General features: G+C 40.7%; 1 protein-coding gene across 1 annotated transcript in view; it reads left to right on the top strand.

The window, feature by feature from the left end:
• The window catches only part of MAST2 (microtubule associated serine/threonine kinase 2), a 314,717-nt gene that overhangs the window by 247,600 nt on the left and 47,209 nt on the right, over window positions 1-19,908 (top strand). Inside the window, 4 exon segments of the mRNA XM_067567856.1 lie at window positions 9,295-9,363; window positions 9,770-9,845; window positions 11,411-11,620; window positions 19,074-19,175. Of these exon segments, the coding sequence (XP_067423957.1) occupies window positions 9,295-9,363; window positions 9,770-9,845; window positions 11,411-11,620; window positions 19,074-19,175 (457 nt within the window).

The raw sequence follows: 19,908 nt of genomic DNA, 5'->3' as shown, positions 1-19,908 counted from the left end.
GGCCCACTCAGTTGGTCTGAAAAGTAGCTCTTCTGGTGAGATGATATAACATCCATTTTTTACTTCTTGATTAGAATTTGAAAAAGCTGCTAAAGTTTAACAATTAACCAGAAACTCACCTCAAGCTTCTTATTTTAATAGGCATGTAATGGGCCCTGATGCCTTATCTGATCACCTTTACGCAAAATTTGTCAGACACACTGTCCTTAATCAGTATTTTAGTGTTTTGCCTTTAATTTAAATAAAAAACTTATATTAATATGACTGACACATTAACATTTGAAAAAACTAAAGTATGTATACAATACCTAATTTTTCATTACTATAGTTTTTTTCACTACTATAGTTTCTACCAGTTTGCCTGGTACTGAAGTTAGGTTTACCGGCTTATAATTGCCAGGATTGCTACTGGAGCCTTTTTTAAAAATTGGCGTCATATTAGCTATCCTCAAGTCATCTGGTACAAAAGCTGATTTAAATGATAGGTTACATACCATAGTTAGTAGTCCTGCAATTTCACTTTTGAGTTGCTTCAGAACTCTTGGGTGGATACCATCTGGTCCTGGTGACTTATTACTTTTTAATTTTTTACTTTTCCAAAACCTCTTCTAATGACGTCTCAATTTGGGACAGTTGCTCAGATTTGTCACCTAAAAAGAATGTCTTAGGTTTGGGCATCTCCCTCACATCCTCAGCCATGCAGACCGATGCAAAGAATTCTTTTAGTTTCTTCACAATAACCTTCTCTTCCTTGACTGCTCCTTTAGCATCTTGATCGTCCAGTGGCTCCACTGGTTGTTTATCAGGCTTCCTGCTTTAAAAAAAAATTTGCTCTGAGTTTTTGAGTCTTTGGCTAGCTGTTCTTCAGGTTCTTTTTTGGACTTCCTAATTATATTTTTTCACTTCATTTGCCTGAGATTATGCTCCTTTTTATTTTCCTCAATAGAATTTAACTTCCACTTTTTAAAGGATGCCTTTTTGCTTCTAACTGCTTTTTTTACTTTGTTGTTGTTTAGCCATGGTGGCACTTTTTTGGTCCTCTTTCTACGTTTTTTTAATTTGGGGCAAACATTTAGTTTGAGCCTCTATTAAGGAGTCTTTAAATTTTACATGCATTTTGCAGGGATTTGACTTTTGGCACTGTACCTTTTAATTTCTGTTTAACTAACTTCTTCGTTTTTGTGTAGTTCCCCTTTCTGAAATTAAATGCTACTATGATGGGCTGCTTTGGTGTTTCCTTCCCCACAAGAATGTTAATTTTTATTATGTTATGGTCACTATTACCAAGTGGTTCAGCTATATTCACCTTTTGGATCAGATCCTGTGCTCCACTTAGAACTAAATCAAGAATTGTCTCTCCTCTTGTGGGTTCCAGGTCTAGCTGCTCCAAGAAGCAGTCGTTTAAGGTGTCAGGAAACTTTATCTCTACATCCCATCAATACAGGGATAGTTGAAATCCCCCATTATTATTGACTTTTTTTATTTTTATAGCCTATTTAATCTCACTGGACACTTCATATTTACTATTACCGTCCTAATCAGGTGGTCGGCAGTATATCCCTCACCGGTGCACGTTCGTCCAACATGGTCCATTTCCCCTCTCTTGATTGGGAGTCCTCCATCAAAGCTTTTGGCTATGCTTTCGCTTCTTGACTCTGTGCAGCAATATTCATCAGTGGTATTGAGCCAAAACATCTTGAGAAGCACAGCATCCCCTGTGAACAGGCCATGTAATCTTCACCGACTTGCTTCAGGGAACCTAACCAACTTCCTTCACCAAAGCTTCATCTGCCTGAGAAGACCTTGTGCTGGGCCCCTTTCAGCTGTTAATGTGGCTTTACATTCAGGAGTCAGTGAAGGTTTTGCCTGGTGCCACCAAAACCAGCATGGCACCACCTTCAGCACCAACAATAACATTGATATCAGTGCCCGTCCCGGTGCCAGAGGCACCCCATTGGAGCTGTTAGTTTTCCTGGTACCGGCCTCATCTCCAGCAGGGCTCCCTTCAAGGGGACCCATGTTTCAGTCAGCCCAGATGTGACTGGCCCCAGCACCGTTGCCTCTGCAAGAAGAGGGGTACATGTGTGATGACTGTGAGGAGACTTCTTCAGAGGAAATGGAGCAGTCACCCATTTAGGATTATACTAACGGTACATCACCTCAGGATCAAATTAATCTTCCCTCTTGATGAACAGAAACAGTGTCAGAACCTGATGGAAAGAATGGGTAATACCCTTCAGTCACAGAATTGGGGTTGCAGCACCAGACACATCTGTTCCCCTTTTGACATCATGGAATGGCAGACAAAAGACAAGGTGGCATTCCCTATTCTTTGAGCACTACTCAGTCCAACAAAGTACATGTGGCTTTCCCCTTTGTCCTCTCCACCAGTATCAAAAGGAGATAATTGTATGGATTCCTTACCCTTGGAAGGACACGGATTTTTGTTAATCACTTAGCCTACTGGTTCTCAACCAGGCGTATGCAGAGATCTTCTCTGGGGTACATCAGCAAAACAGGTTATTGACACAGACATCTGTCCCTACCCACTTCAGCCTCACTACTGGGCCCTCTCAGATACTTGAGAGGTCCTCAACAGAACTTTTAATGGGGTGCCCGCAGATGTTATACCAGTTCCTGCTCCAGATTCTGCCCCCCTTCTTTTTCAAACCATCTCTCCCGCTTTAGCCTGGTGTGGTCCCTCATCACCTCAGACCTCTGGGTTCCGAGTATTGTGGAGGAAGGTTACACTCTGTTTATTTCCAACCATTTCTCCCTCCCCACCCCCTTTCCCTATCCCTCTTCAGGGACCCTTCTCACAAGCAGCTTTTAGCGCAGGAGGTGCGAGCCCTCCTCCGGGTAGGGGCATGAGCTAGGTACCTCAGAGCTTGAGAGGGAAAGGGTTTTATTCCCATTATTTCCTAATCCCGAAGGCCAAAGGTGGTCTCAGACCCATCCTAGACTTGCATCGCATCAACAGTTATCTTAAGAAATTGAAGTTCCACATGGTCTCCCGGGCCACCATTATTCCCTCCCTGGATCCAGGGGACTGGTACACTGCCCTCGACTTAAAAGATGCCTATTTTCACATCTCCATGTTTCAGGACCACAGAAGATTTCTCAGGTTCATCATGAACCAGACCCACTACCAGTTTACCATCCTCCCCTCTGGCCTATCGCAGCCTCTCAGGTGGTCATGAAATGCATGACAGTAGTGGCAGTCTTCCTCAGAAGGTGAGGCGTGCGAGTCTACCCTTACCTCGGTGACTGGCTGATGAAGGGCAGGTCCAAGGCCCAGGAGAGAGCCAGCATCTGCCTGGTCCAAGCTACCTTCCAAGCAGTGGGCCTGCTGATAAACAAGCAGAAGTCAACGCTCATCCCCCTTCAGAGGATAGAGTTTATAGGTGTGATGCTTGATTCCACCCGGGTCAGAGTCTTCCTCCCAGAGGTCTGCTTCCAGACAACGTCATCCCTAATATCGCAGGTCAAAGCCCACCCTTTCGCAACAGCCCTGTTGGGTCATATGATTGCGTGCACATGTGGTACAACACACAAGACTGCACCTCAGACCCCTTCAGACATGGCTGGCCTCAGTGTACTCACCAAACAGTCCTCGTTTGAACTCAATTCTTACAGTACCCGCCCAGGTCCTTGCCTCTGTCAACTCTGTCAACGGGTCGGTAGGCTCAGGCATTCCCTTCATCCATCTCCAACCCTTAGTGTCTCCAATCTTGGATGCATCTGAGTTAGGTTGGGGGGACTTACCTCAGGACTCAAGGTCTGTGGTCCTGGGAAGAGCACATAAATTACAGAGCGCTCAGCGCCATCTGCCTAGCATGCCAGGTGTTCTTACTCCAGATTGCAGGCAAGGTTGTGCAAGTCCTTATGGACAACACATCAGGCATGTTTTACATCAACAGGCAGGTTGGGGCATGTGCCTCCTGCCCCCAAGTCCCATGTCAAGAGGCCATTCGCTTGTGAGAATTCTGCGTGAAGCACTCGATCCACTTTGAAGCTTCCCATCTTCCAGGAGCCCAGAACAATTTGGCAGATCACCTCAGCAGATCTTTTTCCTCTCACCAACATTGGTCCCTTCTCTCCGATATAGCCTGGACCATCTTCCAGCAATGGGGGACTCCCCACATAAATCTGTTTGCAACCAAGCAAAACAGGAAGTGTCAGGAGTTTTGCTGTCTATGCAGGTGCAGCCCGGGCTCGCTCACAGATGCCTATTGCTCCCTTGGACAAAGCACCTGTTCCATGAGTTTCCCCCCCATTCCTCTCATGCACAAAGTCTTAGGCCTGGTCAACACTGTCATCGATTTAATAACAATGACTTACTGCAGCGTCTGTGCTGCGCTGCGCCGACAGGAGACACCCTCCAGTTGATGCAGCCTTATGCTTTTCATGGGGGTGGAGTTACGGTGTCGACTGGAGAGCACTTCTGGGATCACTTGAGCGGGTCTCCACTGCCTGCTCAATCGATCCTGTTCTTTAAGGACAAGGTACAACTCCTCCCCCTCTACCTCCTGGCATTCCTCCCAAAGGTGGTTTCACAGGTCCATAGTAATCAGGCTATTCTTCCTGAAACCACACAAAAATGGGGAGGAGCAGGTCTTCTGTATCGATGGTTCTCAACCTTTCCAAATGACTGTACCAATTTCAGGTGTCTGATTTGTCTTGCGTACTCCAAGTTTCACCTCATTTTAAAAACTACTTGCTTACAAAATCAGACATAAAAATACAGATGTGTCACAGCCCACTGTTACTGAAAAATTTCTGACTTTCTCATTTTTACCATACAATTATAAAATATATCAATTGGAATATAAAATTGTACCTACATTTCAGAGTGTAATATATAGAGCAGTATAAACAAGCCATTGTCTGTATGAAATTTTAGTTTGTACTGACTTCCCTAGTGCTTTTTATGTAGCCTGTTGTAAAAGTAGGGAAATATCTAGATGAGTTGAAATACCTGTTGGAAGACCTCTGTGCTCCCTTAGGGGTACATGTACCCCTGGTTGAGAACCACTGTTCTGTATAGAAAGGACCGTACTGTTCCATAAGTCCACACAGGTCTTTGTGGCAATAGCAGACAGGATGAAAGGCCTATGAGTTTCAGCCCAAAGAATTTCATCCTGTATTACTGCCTGCATTCACACATGCTATGAGCAGGCGGGTGCCCCACCTCCTGCTATCTTGACTGCCCGCTCGATGAGAGCTCAGGCTTCCTCAGCAGCATTTCTGGTCCAGGTCCCCATCCAGGATGTTTGCAGAGCGGCGACCAGGTTGTCAGTGCATGCTTTTTCATCCCACTGTGCCATCGCCCTGCAGGCCCAAGATGATGCCAGGTTTGGTAAAGTAGTGTTGCAATCCGCATGTCTATGAACTCTGAGCTCATCTCCTAAGTTACCACTTGGGAGTCACCTAATGTGGAATGGACATGAGCAAGCTCTCAAAGAAGACAAAACAGTTACTAACCCTTCTGTAACGCTTGTTCTTCGAGATGTGTTCTCATGTTCATTTTACGACTCACCCTTCTGCCCCCTGTCGGATTTAGCCAGCAAGAAGGAACCGAGAGGATGTGGAACCGGCAGTGCCCCTTATACTGGTGCATGAGTGAGCAAATGGACATGAGCAACGCATCTCAAAGAACAACAGTTACAGAAAGGTTAATAATGGTATTTTGTCTTCCCTGGGCACAGGATTGGGCCCCAAGGGGTTTTATTTTATGCGCGTGCTTCTCTATAGATTTATAACATTCTCTTTGTTGGTGTTAAAATTCTATCTTTTTAGTGTCAATGACAAAAGATTAAGGCATATGTTTTTAATTGTTTCCCGAGCAAACTGAGTTTAGAAATATGGTATTATGCATACGTCCTCATTAGATCTTCTCCATGAAGGGGGTGAGACAGAAAAGATCACAGGTTTGAGCTCCTCTGCATTTTTCTAATAAATGCAGCTGTCAAATTGAGAGAAAAATTACATATTAGGAAATATTTCACTCTCATTTAGTCCCTTCTGCACTACAGTTTTCAAAGGCTTCATTTATTAATAGAAGTGTCACTCCCTGGAGTAGCTGCATATTTGCTATTTTTCAATTTATACAGACTCACGAATATGTATTTTGACAGGCAGAAATTCAGATACCTGTGTTGGCCAGATGTGCCACTTAAGGTCTATTGGAACATAATTTCACAAAGTGGGGGGGAGTAAAGCTGAGGTAGTTTTTCATTCTGCTAGTGAGCTTAGGGGGACAAATATTATTCTCCTGAGGTCTGCTCTGCTGAAATGAAAATCTCACAGACAATAACCACATCACTCCCTATTGACCCTCACAGAAAAGAGAGAGAAAACCTTCTACCCTTCTATATTAAAATGTTATGCACACACACAAAGTTTATCCCCACTCTTAAAGAAAATAATGCATTACCTCATGAAGCTTGCCATTTTTATACCATTCCAATATTGAATGTGAAATTATATTGTACAGTATATTTGACTAAAGCTTCTGCTTCTCAAACAGATGCCATGTCAATAAAAATATTGGAACTATCTTTATTCCCTATATTAAAATTCTTTTACAATTCCTCCAAGCTGGATTCAGTTATCTGAATGGTTCTGATTTTGATTTTTGCCTGGTAATCTGTCTCCAAAGTGTTATAAAATAACCTGGTATGTCTGGCTGCTCGCCTTCGGTTAGTTAGTCAGTTATCTATACAATTATTTCTGTAGTTCCCCAGACGATTGCTGAATATAAAAATGTTAGAGTGGAATATATTACATCACAGTCTTGCCATAGTGAATTAGACATTTAATTTGACATGTTATATTGGGAGAATTTTGTTTTCAGTGGTAATTTGGAAGTTGATCCCAGACTTTGACACTGCCTTTTGTATGTTCTATCATTCTGGGTGGTGAAAGAGAGTATTCATCATCAACCTGGGAGGGGAGGTGTGTGGGGCAGGGAAGCTACTAGTGCACACAAGAAAGTGAGAATTAAGAGTGGGGGGAGCTTTCTTTCCTGGTAAAATAGAAAAGTTTTGTAGAAGGAAGGTGGGAATCACTATGTCTCAGAATTGTCAAGAACATCATCAAGGGACTCTCAAGGAAAACACTGAATAATATTCAGTGACATTTCTGTCTAGACAGCTTGTTTTTTCTATATTTCTTTCTCTCTTTTTATCTTATTAAAGGTGCCTTGAAATAAAACAGGATTTTGTTTCTTATGTTCCCGATCCTGCAAACACTTAAATCCTGAACAGTAATACATCTGCTTAATTTTTATTTTAATGGACTACTCACTGTTGTGAAGTTAATCATGTGCATAAGTGTTTTCAGGATCAGGGCAAAGGGCTCAACCATGTTCCTGTGGCTTATGCCCCACTTGAAATATGAAGAAAGGATGATAATTTCAAGTAGGGAACAAGTATCAGGTATAGATGAACTGGTAAGAAATAAATGTCATGTTTCGACTCAACGTGTCTTGTAATGAGAGGGAAGAATATAGAAAGCTAGACATGTAGAGGAATGCAAGAACATAAGAACAGCTATAGTGAGTGTGTCAGACCAGTGGTCCATCTAGCCCAGTGTCCTGTCTTTTGACAGTGGCCAAGCCAGATGCTTTAGAGAGAATGAACCAAATAGGGCAATTTTGGGTAATCCATCCTCTTGTCATCCAATCTCAATTTCTGACAGTCAGAGATTTATTGACACCCAGAGCATGGGGTTGTGTCCCTGTCCGTCTTGGCTAACAGCCGTTGATGGACCTATCCTCCATGGACTGATCTAAGTCTTTTTTGTACCCAGTTATACTTTCGGCCTTCACAACATCCCCTGGTAACTAGTTCCACAGGTTGACTGAGAGCTATGTGAAGAAGCATTTCCTCATGTTTGTTTTAACTTGCTTCTAAATTCTCTCTCTCTTTTCTAAAGTTCTCTCTATGGCAGGGGTGGGCAAACTTTTTGGCCTGAGGGCCACATCTGGTGCAGGAGGGAAGGGGTGGGACTGTGCGGGGGGAGTGGCTGTTGCATGGCGCTGCTTGGGCCCAGGGCAGCTCCAGTGAGGGCGCTGCTGGGCCCACATGGTGGGAGGGAAGGGGCGAGGCCAGGAGGGGAGAGCGGGCCTGATGAAATGCTCAGACAGGCTGTATGTGGCCCGTGGGCCATAGTTTGCCCACCCCTGCTCTATGGTGTCAGTAGCTGTTTACATTTAAATACAATTAAGCTTCACTTTATTACAGCTCATAAATTATATATATAAAAACATCAGTATAGATTTCATCATTTGAAATAAAACTTCTCTAAGATATTCGACATTCATATTAATAGATATATTGTCTTCAGGAAAAATTTCAAAGGAAATATATTCTTTGACTGATTAACTGTGGAATATCCAAATCTACTTTTATTTTCCCCTCTGACATAACTGTTCTCCGGAAATGGATTTGGTTTGAAGTACTGTATATTTACTCAATAATAAGTGACGTACCTTAATAAAAGCAGGACACAGCATAATTCATGCCACTTTGACGGAAGGTCTCTCACAAGTAAGAGATTGTTCTTGCTCCCTTTCACGAGTTAATGAGTTACATTTTCTATGTTGCGTTGTTCCCAGGAGAATGTTTTTGCCTTTAAACCAGTTTGCTACAGGATAATGTCTCTAACACATGCAGAGTTTCAGATATATTTGTTCCTTTCAGGGTGATCTATTTCACCCATTGTAAGAAACTTTTAAATGATCCGTTCGAGTTGGTTCAAGACAGAAATAATTGTCTTTTAATAAAGAGAAAATATATTTAGCAAAATGTATGTATACTCTTAAAATCACGAAAGCAAATAACCGTATAATGTGTGATAATGGAAGATGCAGTTTATTTTGAAAATAAAAACAATGAAATCAGAAAAATGAAGCCGTAGCTTGCTGCAGGCAATCAGGTAATTAAGTGTGTAATTAATTTTTATCTGCATTACCTCATTCAGCCTTTGGCTCTTCTTAACCATGGAATGAGTCAGAGCATTACACACCAAAATCAGATGTGATGAAATGAGATGCAACTGATTTTTTGAATGTAACCAAGCTGTAATACAGGCTTAGTTTCTGTCAGGATTTAGTGGCCTGTTTTTGGGGGCTTGAAAAAGCTTGCTGACTTGTAAAATTGCATTGCATACATTGTGTAATGTGTGTGCGGGGTGGTATTAATAAAAATATTCATATATAATGTGGTGTGAATAACACTATAGCCCCTAGTGCCTTGCTTCTCTTTACTGTGTCCCCTTTTAACATTACAGACTCTGGAGGGAACTGAGCTCTTCTCCTGCAGGTTCTCTGAATGTGACCAGGGAGAGCGCAATGAAAAGGTGTGATAATGCAGGAAATACGGAGGGCCACTCCACTGGGAACAGTAAAACGGTTCAAGCTGGATTTACAAACCTGTGGATCAGTTTTAAATGTCAGTTTATTATGTATTGTCTTCACTAGGAAAAGAATTTGTGTTCTTAAGAGGGGTATTAACATTCTAGTGAAGACAAGGCAGTTTGTCGTTTTCTACATGCAAACTCTTGTGAAAACTACAAATTGCTTTCTCTTCACTGGGATTTTAACCAGAGTTATGACCACACCTTTTTCACATAGGGAAGACAAGGCTGTGTGATGTTATGATGGCCAAATCTGATGTAAGCAACACACTGACAATGGCTTTTTGGGTTTTATTTTTTACTTTCAATGTAGAGGTTATAAATTATTGATATATTTTTTTCCCTTTAGTCCTGGTCGTTCCCCGATTTCCTTTGACAGTGAAATAGTAATGATGAATCATGTGTACAAAGAAAGGTTCCCAAAGGTAAGGACCAATGGATTGAACAATTTATTCAGTGCATCTTTTAAACAATACAGTTTAGAATTAATTTGTAAACACTTTCTTGAGAAAGATCCAGTTGCTTACATATGGTTTCTAAGCAGTGTTGTTAGTTTAGAGCTTGCAGACATGCTCTTTCTCTGTTTTCTGTGTTTTAATCTCACAATTGAGAAAACAGAATTAATGTTTAGAGGACTGCTGATGGAAAACTTTAAAAAGCATCTTGCTGAGCAATTATTATATAGGTTTCATATTTCTTGAATTCCTCTTCCGTTCCCCTATTTATTATTTATTATTATTATTCCCCTGTTTATTATTACAAGGAACATGCATGAAGATAGGAACTTTTTTGCTGAGAGCTCTTGCTCCCACTGCTTAATCCTGATTTGAAGTAATTGCCTTTGTTTTGTTACATCTCAGCTGATTATGGGCAAGGTCCCTGTGTACTCTGCAGCAGACCACCTTGACTTACATTCTCCTTCCAGACCCTTGCGTTCTGTGGCACTCCAGTGCTGGAAACTGGAAAGTCTGCAGCAGTTGCAGATACATTTTAAAAATTAATTACTTGCAAAAATGAATCCTGCAATCCCTACAGCTCCCCCTCTAGAATTTAATTCAGTTTATTTTACACTGATCCAAGCTTTCTCATTTTCAGTGTGTTAGAGAATTTTATGTTTAAAATGCTGAATTGTGTTTTGGAAACTTTTCGGAATAAACTGGAGGTTTTGGTTGTTGTGTAGGGGACAATTGGGCCTTTTGGCATATGAAAAGCAGTGGAAGGTAGCTTAGATTTTGCGGTAAACACATTACTTGAATATTAAAATGATCAGCAGTGAAATAGGTAAACATGGTTAAAATGAAATTTGCATAATCTGATTTCAAGCTTAACACCTCATTGAGATGAATGGAGCAGATCACACCTGCTTGAATGGTTGTTATGGGCTGTGTGGAGACTAGGAAACTTGGGACCTGCAAATCTCTGCCATTACAGCTGCACCAATGGTAGAAGCTGCAGCAGAGACGGGAATTATGTGCACATAGTGGTAAAAGTAAAAACACCCGTATCCTGCCTATCCTACAGCTATCAATGGTGGAGAATTTTTTTAGTGTAAATATAGTCACACTCTGCATTTCTCTGACACCTGGTGCTTTAAATGCCATTTTCATTTTTAGTCAATGATATGAAAAATTTCTAAAACGGTCATAAATTTAATACTAGGATTCCCATTTTGTGAGCACAGTACAGGGATACAGAATCAGAGTTGAGGTTGTTTATGGACCCTTAAAGTTGAATATCCTGACTTTTAGACACTTGGATTTTTTTTACTACAAGATTCTAATTATGTTTAAGGAAATATGCATGTTATTACAACCGGAACTTACTTCATAGTATTTTTTTCTATGAATTATAATATTGCTGAGCTTCCTTGAACATTTGTATATTTTGACAATGAAAAGTATATCAGTTAGCATCCTATATGTTCATATTTACATTTCAGGGTAGCAAAATTCAAATAAGTTTAAGTATTCTTTTTATTCTTTGCTTTTAGGCCACAGCGCAGATGGAGGAACGGCTGGCTGAGTTTATTGCTTCTAATGCTCCAGAGAATGTCCTGCAATTAGCAGATGGGGTCCTAAGCTTCATTTATCATCAGGTTATTGAGCTGTCTAGAGACTGCCTGGATAAATCACGTGAAGGACTTATTACTTCCCGGTACTTTTATGAGCTGCAGGAGAACTTAGAGAAACTCCTACAGGATGTAAGTGCTCTCAGAAAATATATAATATGTTCCTTAGAGTAAACCTGTAAGAGTAAATAAAATCTTTAGTTTTGGGAGAGGCAGTATGTTTCAATGGGTAGGACACCACGTGGGGAATTAGGACCAGTGTTAACAACCCAGTCTGCCACTGATGTACCATGCTTATATATGTTAGGTCTAGAACTTTTATACATGTAACATTTCAGTGTACATTGATTTTTTCGTATCAATCTGAAATATCCTGTTTTTTATCTTGTATTTTGCTTACACAGTTTAGTCTAACTCATGCTTTTTTCAGTAAATGTTTCTTCTCTTAAGAGTACAAATTATTTGTTAGGAAGTGCATTGCTGGTAAAGCCCACAGAGATAACCGTGTAACATTTGCAAGTAACGACAGTTAACATTTTTTTTGAGGGCTTAGCAGAGCAAAGGTGTGTTTTAATTATTTATGTATAAGTGAATTTGTAGCATTTATGAAAAGTGCCCAATTGACAGTGAAAACTAGTTCGTAAATGCTGTCCAGGAATGCCATTGCCAGTGTGGTGTTCTTCTTAGAGCTATATGGCTGGATTATCATGAAAAGAGTTCCCAGATACCATCTGAGATGTTTGTGTATTCAGAAGTTTAGCAGGAAGTGTCTTATGTTCCAGGGCAAGTACCACACATCGCAATAGCAAGTACAGGCCTTACTACAATCACAGCTAGTCCTGATTTGGTCCTGTTTGCAAGCTATTGGCTCCATAACATTGAGCCCTGGATATGATCAGACAAGCACACTTCTCCATGAGTTCTCTAGCCCTTCCTGTGCATCTGAAAGGGTGGTGGACTTCTTTGTCAGGCTGTCCGTTAGGTGGTGTCAGAATGACAAGACCCGATAAAGGGATGCCCCACTGTGGAAAAAGCTGACCATAGATTCCAGTCTGTAGGAATGGAGGGATTGTATTTGACCAATGAAGTTGTCTAGGAGTGATGGTCTTTAAGAGGAAAGAATGGTCCAGCAGTTGGCTAGAAATGTGAGCAGCACAAGATTCCAGTGCACGCACACAACACCTCAGTCTGGGTCCAGTTAGACAATGCAACCACAGTCTTTACAGAAACTGACAAGGCACAAGAAGCAAGGACATCGCTGAAGAGTTGTACCTAATGATGACTTCTGTGGAGAAAAATCTGGCCAGGTAACAGATATGCACAAGAAAATGGGAACTCAACCTCAGGGTGTTTCAGAAGTTGTATGTGGTGGATAAATCCACAGCTAAGTTCCAACAGTGCAGACGTTACAGTCAATAGAACAGAATTTCATCATGCCATATATATCTCCACTCCTGTCCTTTTATAGGCAGGGTGTTCCAGAAGTTAACCAACTCCTCAACGTATTGTATTGTAATGACTGCAGAGTGGCCGAGGTCCTGGTAGCATTCCACAGCTGGTGAGCTTGTCAATGGATGCATTATATCACTTCCCAATAACAGGTGATTTCTGAATCAGGGACTGGTTGTTCCTAAAGATGCAAACTTATTTCAGGTTTATGCCTCCACTCTTGAAAGGGATAACCTCAGGAGAGAGGTGCTTACAGACAAGTCATCATAATCAAATAGTCCATGCAAACAGTCAACCTCCATGCAGTGCTATTATTATTATTATATGATTGCATTAGCACCAAGAGAGCCAATCATAGACCAGGACCCTACGTGAGTATTAAAAATCTTTGCTGTCCGATGTGTTAAACCGAATATCAGTCCTACACTTTTTTCGGCAACAGATACCCTTTAATACTCAGATGGTGGGACTGGACTTGGGAATTAATGATATATCTAATCAACCCTTTGACAATGGTAATATTCTGTGGCCATGTAGACAGCATGCCACTAAGAGTTCAGCCAGATATTGATAGATTTCACAAGGCAGTTCATAGATTCCATGGCCAGAAGGGACCATTGTGATCTTGTACTCTGACCTCCTGCATAACACAGGCCACAGAACTTCCCCACAATAATTCCTAGTGCAGATCTTTCAGAAAAACATCCAATCTTGATTTTAAAATTGCCGGTTGATTATTGAAACCAATGATCAAACCTCTTGTACCTCTTTGGGATTTAAACTTGGTCTTGAATGCTCTCACTGGCCTATTTTTAAGCTATTTAAAAGGATATCTCTTCATTGACCATCAAGATGCTATTTCTGTTAGCCTGTTGCTGGGCTAGGATATCTGGAATGCAGAATAATCTCCCAACAAAAGTGGGGAAGCCCAATCAGTTGGGTTTTTTTGACCAGACAAATACACTACAAAATGTTGAGTGGGGAACAGCCCAGCATTGTCAGGAAGAGGGATTGACTGATGTAATAGGTTCTTTCTATCTCTGCCTTTTCTGATTGAATGAGACTACTTTTAATATTTAGAGGGGGTTTTTAATGGGGAATTTAAAACCCCTATTGAGTCCATTTTCTCTTATGGAAACAAGACCCACCCTTTGTTATTAACATCTGACAGAACGTTCCAAGAGTTCCCTTGTAGCGACCGCACGAGGGTGGAAACAGAAGGCAGCACAGCTCCTGAAAAGAGAAGTTGTGGGGTATTGGGAGTAAGACTAGGGGTTCCCTGCAGTTAGCTGGGCATGAGGGTCAGGGTCCAGCATCCCCCACCTGCATCGTTCTGAAGCAGTTGGGAGGAGGAAGAGGGCAAAACCTCCTCCTCTCAGCCGAAAAATAAAAATCATCTTGGAGAAGGGAGCAGACAGCCATACCCCGGGCTCCACAGAATGATAGACTGGGAGACAGGGGTCATGTTTGAGGCAAGCATACATCCTCGCAATTTCACGTAAAAAATCACATACCTCAGATTTCAAGGAGTAGCAGGGAGGACTGTACCTGGTTTTGCTGTCTCTAGACACTGCCCCCCCTGGGTTTCGAATCCTCTCTGACTACTTTTCTCCTTCCTACTAGGGTAGCCCTTTGTTGTACTGTCAAAGTTTGGACGGGGGGAAATAAACTGAATCTGGCCATTTCCTCTCCTCAAGCCCACCCTCTACCCTGGGAGGAGAGAGGGGCTGGTCAGACATCTCTCCCATTTTTTTCCCCTTCGCCCATTCATTGATGCTTCCAAAAGAGCCTCCCTTTTCTCCCCCCTTCACATCTCTCTCCAAGCTCAAGGGGAGCTGACATTGAACTGACAATTGAACTGTTACTGGCAGTTGCCCTGCCCCCTCTCCCTTATTTTTTTCCCCAGGGGTGGGATGGGTGAGTTGATTCGTCTTAATTTTAATTGCATTTCTTAAATTGGCTCTAGCCCACCCATTGCCTAAAGGAGAAATGAGGGCAAGAACAGGGAGATGGAGATAAGATTGGTTCCCTCGGTGCTACGACAATAATAAAATAATACTCATAGTACTGCATAGAGGTTGACTGGTTATGGTGACTTTTTTGCAAGGAACTTTCTCCTGAGGTTATCCCTTTCAAGAGCTGAGGCATAAACCTGAAGCAAGATGTATCTTTAAGAGGGGAGGGACTAAGAGGGAATAGTGGGAGAGGGCAAGGAAGTTAGAGAGAAGCGGAGGGAACACCAGATACTCTTCTTTCCACCTCTCTGCCTCTTGCTTTACTCTCTCCCCTCACTCCCGTGTCTTCCTTTTTCCATTGCTTTTTTCAAGAGTCTGAATTCCTTTCTTCCCTACCTTTTCTTTTCCACTCTCCCTTCGATGCACCCCAAATGTGAAAGGGCACATTCAGGATATTTCAGATTAAATACTAAGACATGGCGATGTGATTTCTTTGAGACAGAACCGAGATACAAACATATGAGAACCTGAAAGCCAACGGTTACTATGTTTATACTATAAGCTCTTGGGAGCAGGGCCCTCACCTTTACTGAGTTTGTAAGATGTTGTGCACATTTATAGTACTATACACAAATAATAGCTACAACGAAGGACTATTAGAAACTGCCCTCACTGATGCAGTATGGAACCGCAATACAGTCTATTATTTATCTATAGTATTTGCATAAACTATAGCAACATCAGGGAACCTTCCAAATACCTTTATCACAGAACAAGGAAATTAGTCAGCAGAAGGTCAAGGAATGGCAGGAATGTAAGTATGCATGGGTGTAGTTTAAAGGGTGTAGTTCAAAGGGTGTAATTTACGAGAATGGATTTTGCTAACTGATACAGTACATTTAAAACAAAATCCTGTGTAATCAGATTTTTTAATGAAGGAATTTCAAGTCATAGGGAAAAGAAATATTAAACTTTAATGAAAAAGTTGTGTATTGAGGATGGTTCAAATTGTGCAAAAACTTCACCGTAAAACAAAGACTAAGTACAACATAAAGAATTGGAGTGGATATAGTAAGACAGAAAACTTAGAAGTGCCTAAGTACCAGTTGTTATAAAATACCAAAATGTTACCATGGCAAATAAGATCAATTCCCTTGAATGTAAATATAAAGTGTCATATTTTAGACAAGAAGCTTTTGGTTTATTAAATAATTAGATTTATCAGGTGGACTTCTTGAAGTAGGCATGAATTTAATAGAATTTTTAAAGAATAACTTTCATGGAAAGCTTAAAGTTTGAAGTCAGAATACTAGAAAACAAAGTAAAAAGCTTCTTATATTGATCCGTAATATTGATTTCTTTATCGTTTACCTCATGAAACAAAATAGAAACAGAGTTCAGAACAAAAGATTATAGTCAGTTACTGCACTGACTGAATGACTAACCAGGTAAAATGAGTTGAATTGTCTATTATGTATATACACACTTAGACAGATTTTTTGACTGTAAGAAAGATGAGGGATATACAGGTGTTTCTGTACATGAAACAAAGAAAAGGGGGGATTAGTAGTAGGATTACATTATGCTGATTTTATATTGCCCACTTGAAAATTGGAATTGCTTTCTTAATAAAGGCGTAAGTGAAATGTATGGGTCCTTGGCATGGCGGTTCTGCTGTTTTGGTTTGTATCAGTATATTAGCTCAATTACAGTGTTGTGACTTGCATATCCCAGTCATTGGCCCTGCTGAACCCTAGGGGAGGACAGTGATTTTAATTTCATGCCTCAGTGGCTACAGTTAGTGACGGATGGGTCTTTCAGATAAGGGAATCGCTTTGTAAATTACCCATCACTACCTCCTATACATGTGTCACTGGAAATGGCTTGGTGTGTATAGGAATGGCATCAGCTTCCACCCGCAACCACTATGCTTCCCCCCGCTCCTCCCCTCAGGAAAAACAAAACAAAAACCCTGAAATGACACCAGCAACCTTCAGACAAGCATGTCGTCATTGGGAACTACTAATTAGATGGCAGGCATCATAACAAAGCGTGTGGTAGCAGCAGGCAGTTGTTTGGTATATAAGCCTGTGATTTTGAGATACTGTAGCTGGGACAGATTGTAAACAAGACATCTGTAGAGATGTCCGGACTATCCTGTGAGAGAAGGAAACAAGAAGAAGCAATTTTACTGAGGATCTTGGAACAACAGCGCTGTGCAGAGATTATGGCTGAGTGGCTGTTACAAGTTGTGTTTGATTTTTGTAATCTTGTAGTTCTCAATCTATTTTTTAGCTTTTCTTTATCATTTGACAGACATGAGTTAGTGTTTCATTTTCAGAACAGACACCTGATTAAATCAGTTATATTTTTAAGAATATTTTGCCTGAATCTTCTTAGTGAATTTGAAAGAATGAAAACAATACAACTTGATTTAAAAGAATAAATTGGTTTTGACAATATAAATATTGCAAAAGGATAAGTAGTTTTTTCTACATAATTTACATTATCTAGAAGTCGATTGACATTCCATTTGCATGGCTCTTGTATCAGAAATAATACACTGTGGTTAATGTTTTAGTTATTTAAATATACCTATATACATATGTAACCTATGGTGATCTATAAAAATCCTTTTGAATATGAAGACACTGAAATTGTTTTCAAAATGAATGCTGTGTCTCATTACTTAAATTGGGGTGATGCATTGTGGGGCATAGAGGGGAGGAAAATAAAGGGTCCCCAGTTAGATAATTGTCTGTTTACTATTTAGAAATTAACTTTGAAATACATTCAGTTAAAAATCTGTCAAGTAGTTATGGGTTTCAAAATGTTATTCTCTGTGACTTTAATGTGTAATGTATCCACAAAGCATCTTCTATGTTCTCTTTGGTTGATGTATCAGTAGTTCTATAGATATGTCCTTTTGTTTAAGGTTAAAATTCTAACCCTGTATTATCACACCATCTGTTAAACAATATTAACCTATTCCAGATTAAGCAATAGCTCCTTTTCCAAAGGAAAAAGCCTTAGTAAGAAATAGAACATACCTTTTTTAAATTTCATCTTATGGTTTTGGTTCAGAATCCAGGCTTCCCTGTGCTTTTACCTTTCCTTAGTGGCTACCGATACTGTCTGTTTTCTCAACCATGTATGGATTTTTTAAATTTTTGTTTTAATCAGCACTATTAAATGAATCTCTGTTTCTTGCCACCTGAATTCTTGTTGATAAAATATCATGCCTGCAAGCAATTGAAACACTCAGAAGTAATATTTATCACCCAGCTAGTTCAGGACCCTTTTCTGTGCTGAGCTAGAACATAATATACGGTCTATGAGATCTTAGGGGTAGTTGGTCAGTTTGTTCTGAATACCTTTAGAAAATCCGAGGCTGGCAATCCCTTATCAGGCTGTATAGTGAAGTATTATTTACATGTGCTTTGGTCTCGTGCTATAGCCATTGAAGCACAGAGCAAGCAAGAAGGAAAATGCTCTGTTTGTACTACTCAGAACGTGTCTTCATATTTTCATAGCATTAGTTTAGTTGCTTTCTTTATTATTTTATAGAAGGTAAAGGAAAACCTCCATGAAACAAAGAATTGAGTTTATAGTGAAGTGGAAAAAACCTATTGTCCTAAGGGAATAATATTTGTCAACAGCAACTGAGTTTTCTATGTACTTTGTGTTCTACTTCTGTGCATGTACATCAGGTATTAAACATTTAATTGGCAGAATGAAATTGGAAGAGAAATACCTCTTAAGATTTTCCATGGTAATGAGTAGAAACTATCAAGTAGAAGTAAACTTTAGAGCTTTACATGTAAACATACATCATTCTCTAGAATTCAGCACCCTGGGAATGAAAACAGTTCAACTGGTAATATCCAATAGTTAGATTAGAAATCTTCATTTAAAATACAAAAACACTATGGTCAAGGGGGATTTTCAGGTAGCTTGCTACAAAAAAGGCCTCTGACATATTGGTTGTTGGATAAAGGGAGTCATTTGTATTGGAAAAGCTTTATATGATTTGGCAACATAGGATGAGCTGTGTTAATTGCTTGGCCTGACTCAGTCATGCCTTCACTACTGAATTATGGTTACCGAGCTGATGATTGCTCTGACTTTAGCATTTGGCTATTCACTGTTTGAACAATAATGTGCTGTTTTGCTCTCCGCAGGCCCACGAGCGATCAGAGAGTTCAGAGGTAGCTTTTGTTACCCAGCTTGTGAAAAAGCTGATGATCATCATTGCACGACCAGCTCGACTACTTGAGTGCCTGGTAAGCATAACCTGCCGAAGAAAGTGTGTGGGCTTTGCCGTGCCTGATGGGGTGGACAAGACAGTAAGAAGAATCAAGTCTTACAGGGAAAACATGTCTAGGTCCAAAATAAGGACATGTAGGGCCTCTCTGGAAGTGTAGAGCCTTTAAAGTGGGTATAAATTGCCAGAGCAGCTTAAATGGGAATTGGGTTCTTTGGGTATGTCTAAACAGCAAAGAAAAACGTGTGGCTGTCCTGTGCCGGCCGACTCAGGCTCGCAGGGCTCAGGCTGCGGGGCTGTATCATTGCTGTATAGACTTCCAGGCTTGGGCTGGAGCCTGAACTCTGGGACCTTCCCACCCCTCAGGGTCCTAGAGCCCAAGCCCAGAAGTCTACACAGCAATGAAGCAGCCTCATGAGTGGGCTGGAAAGGTCCAGCTGGGTTTCTCTTTGCTGTGTAGACAGACCTGAATTTAAAAAAAGAGAGAGAGAGGGAGAGAATTGAACTCTTACTCTAGAATAAATAATTCTACCTGTGACAGTGAACAAAATAGCAAACTGATGTTACATTTTCTGAGTGTGGAAATACACACACGTGTACAGGAGGGGACAACCCAAGGTTGTTCGTATGCAAGGTTAAATTCTGTACAGAACAATATGAATATATAGAAGAGCAAATCATATAATAGCCACCCAGAGAAGTAAGAGGACATAGTTTTACACGTAGTTCTGAACTGTAGGAACAAAGAATGC

Source organism: Emydura macquarii, unplaced genomic scaffold (assembly GCF_026122565.2).
Source record: "Emydura macquarii macquarii isolate MOO-44397 ecotype Brisbane River unplaced genomic scaffold, CSIRO-AGI_Emac_v2 contig_2805, whole genome shotgun sequence".
NCBI classification, from domain to species: domain Eukaryota; kingdom Metazoa; phylum Chordata; order Testudines; family Chelidae; genus Emydura; species Emydura macquarii.
Note: the sequence above shows the minus strand (reverse complement) of the source record. Positions and strands in the feature narration are given on the sequence as shown.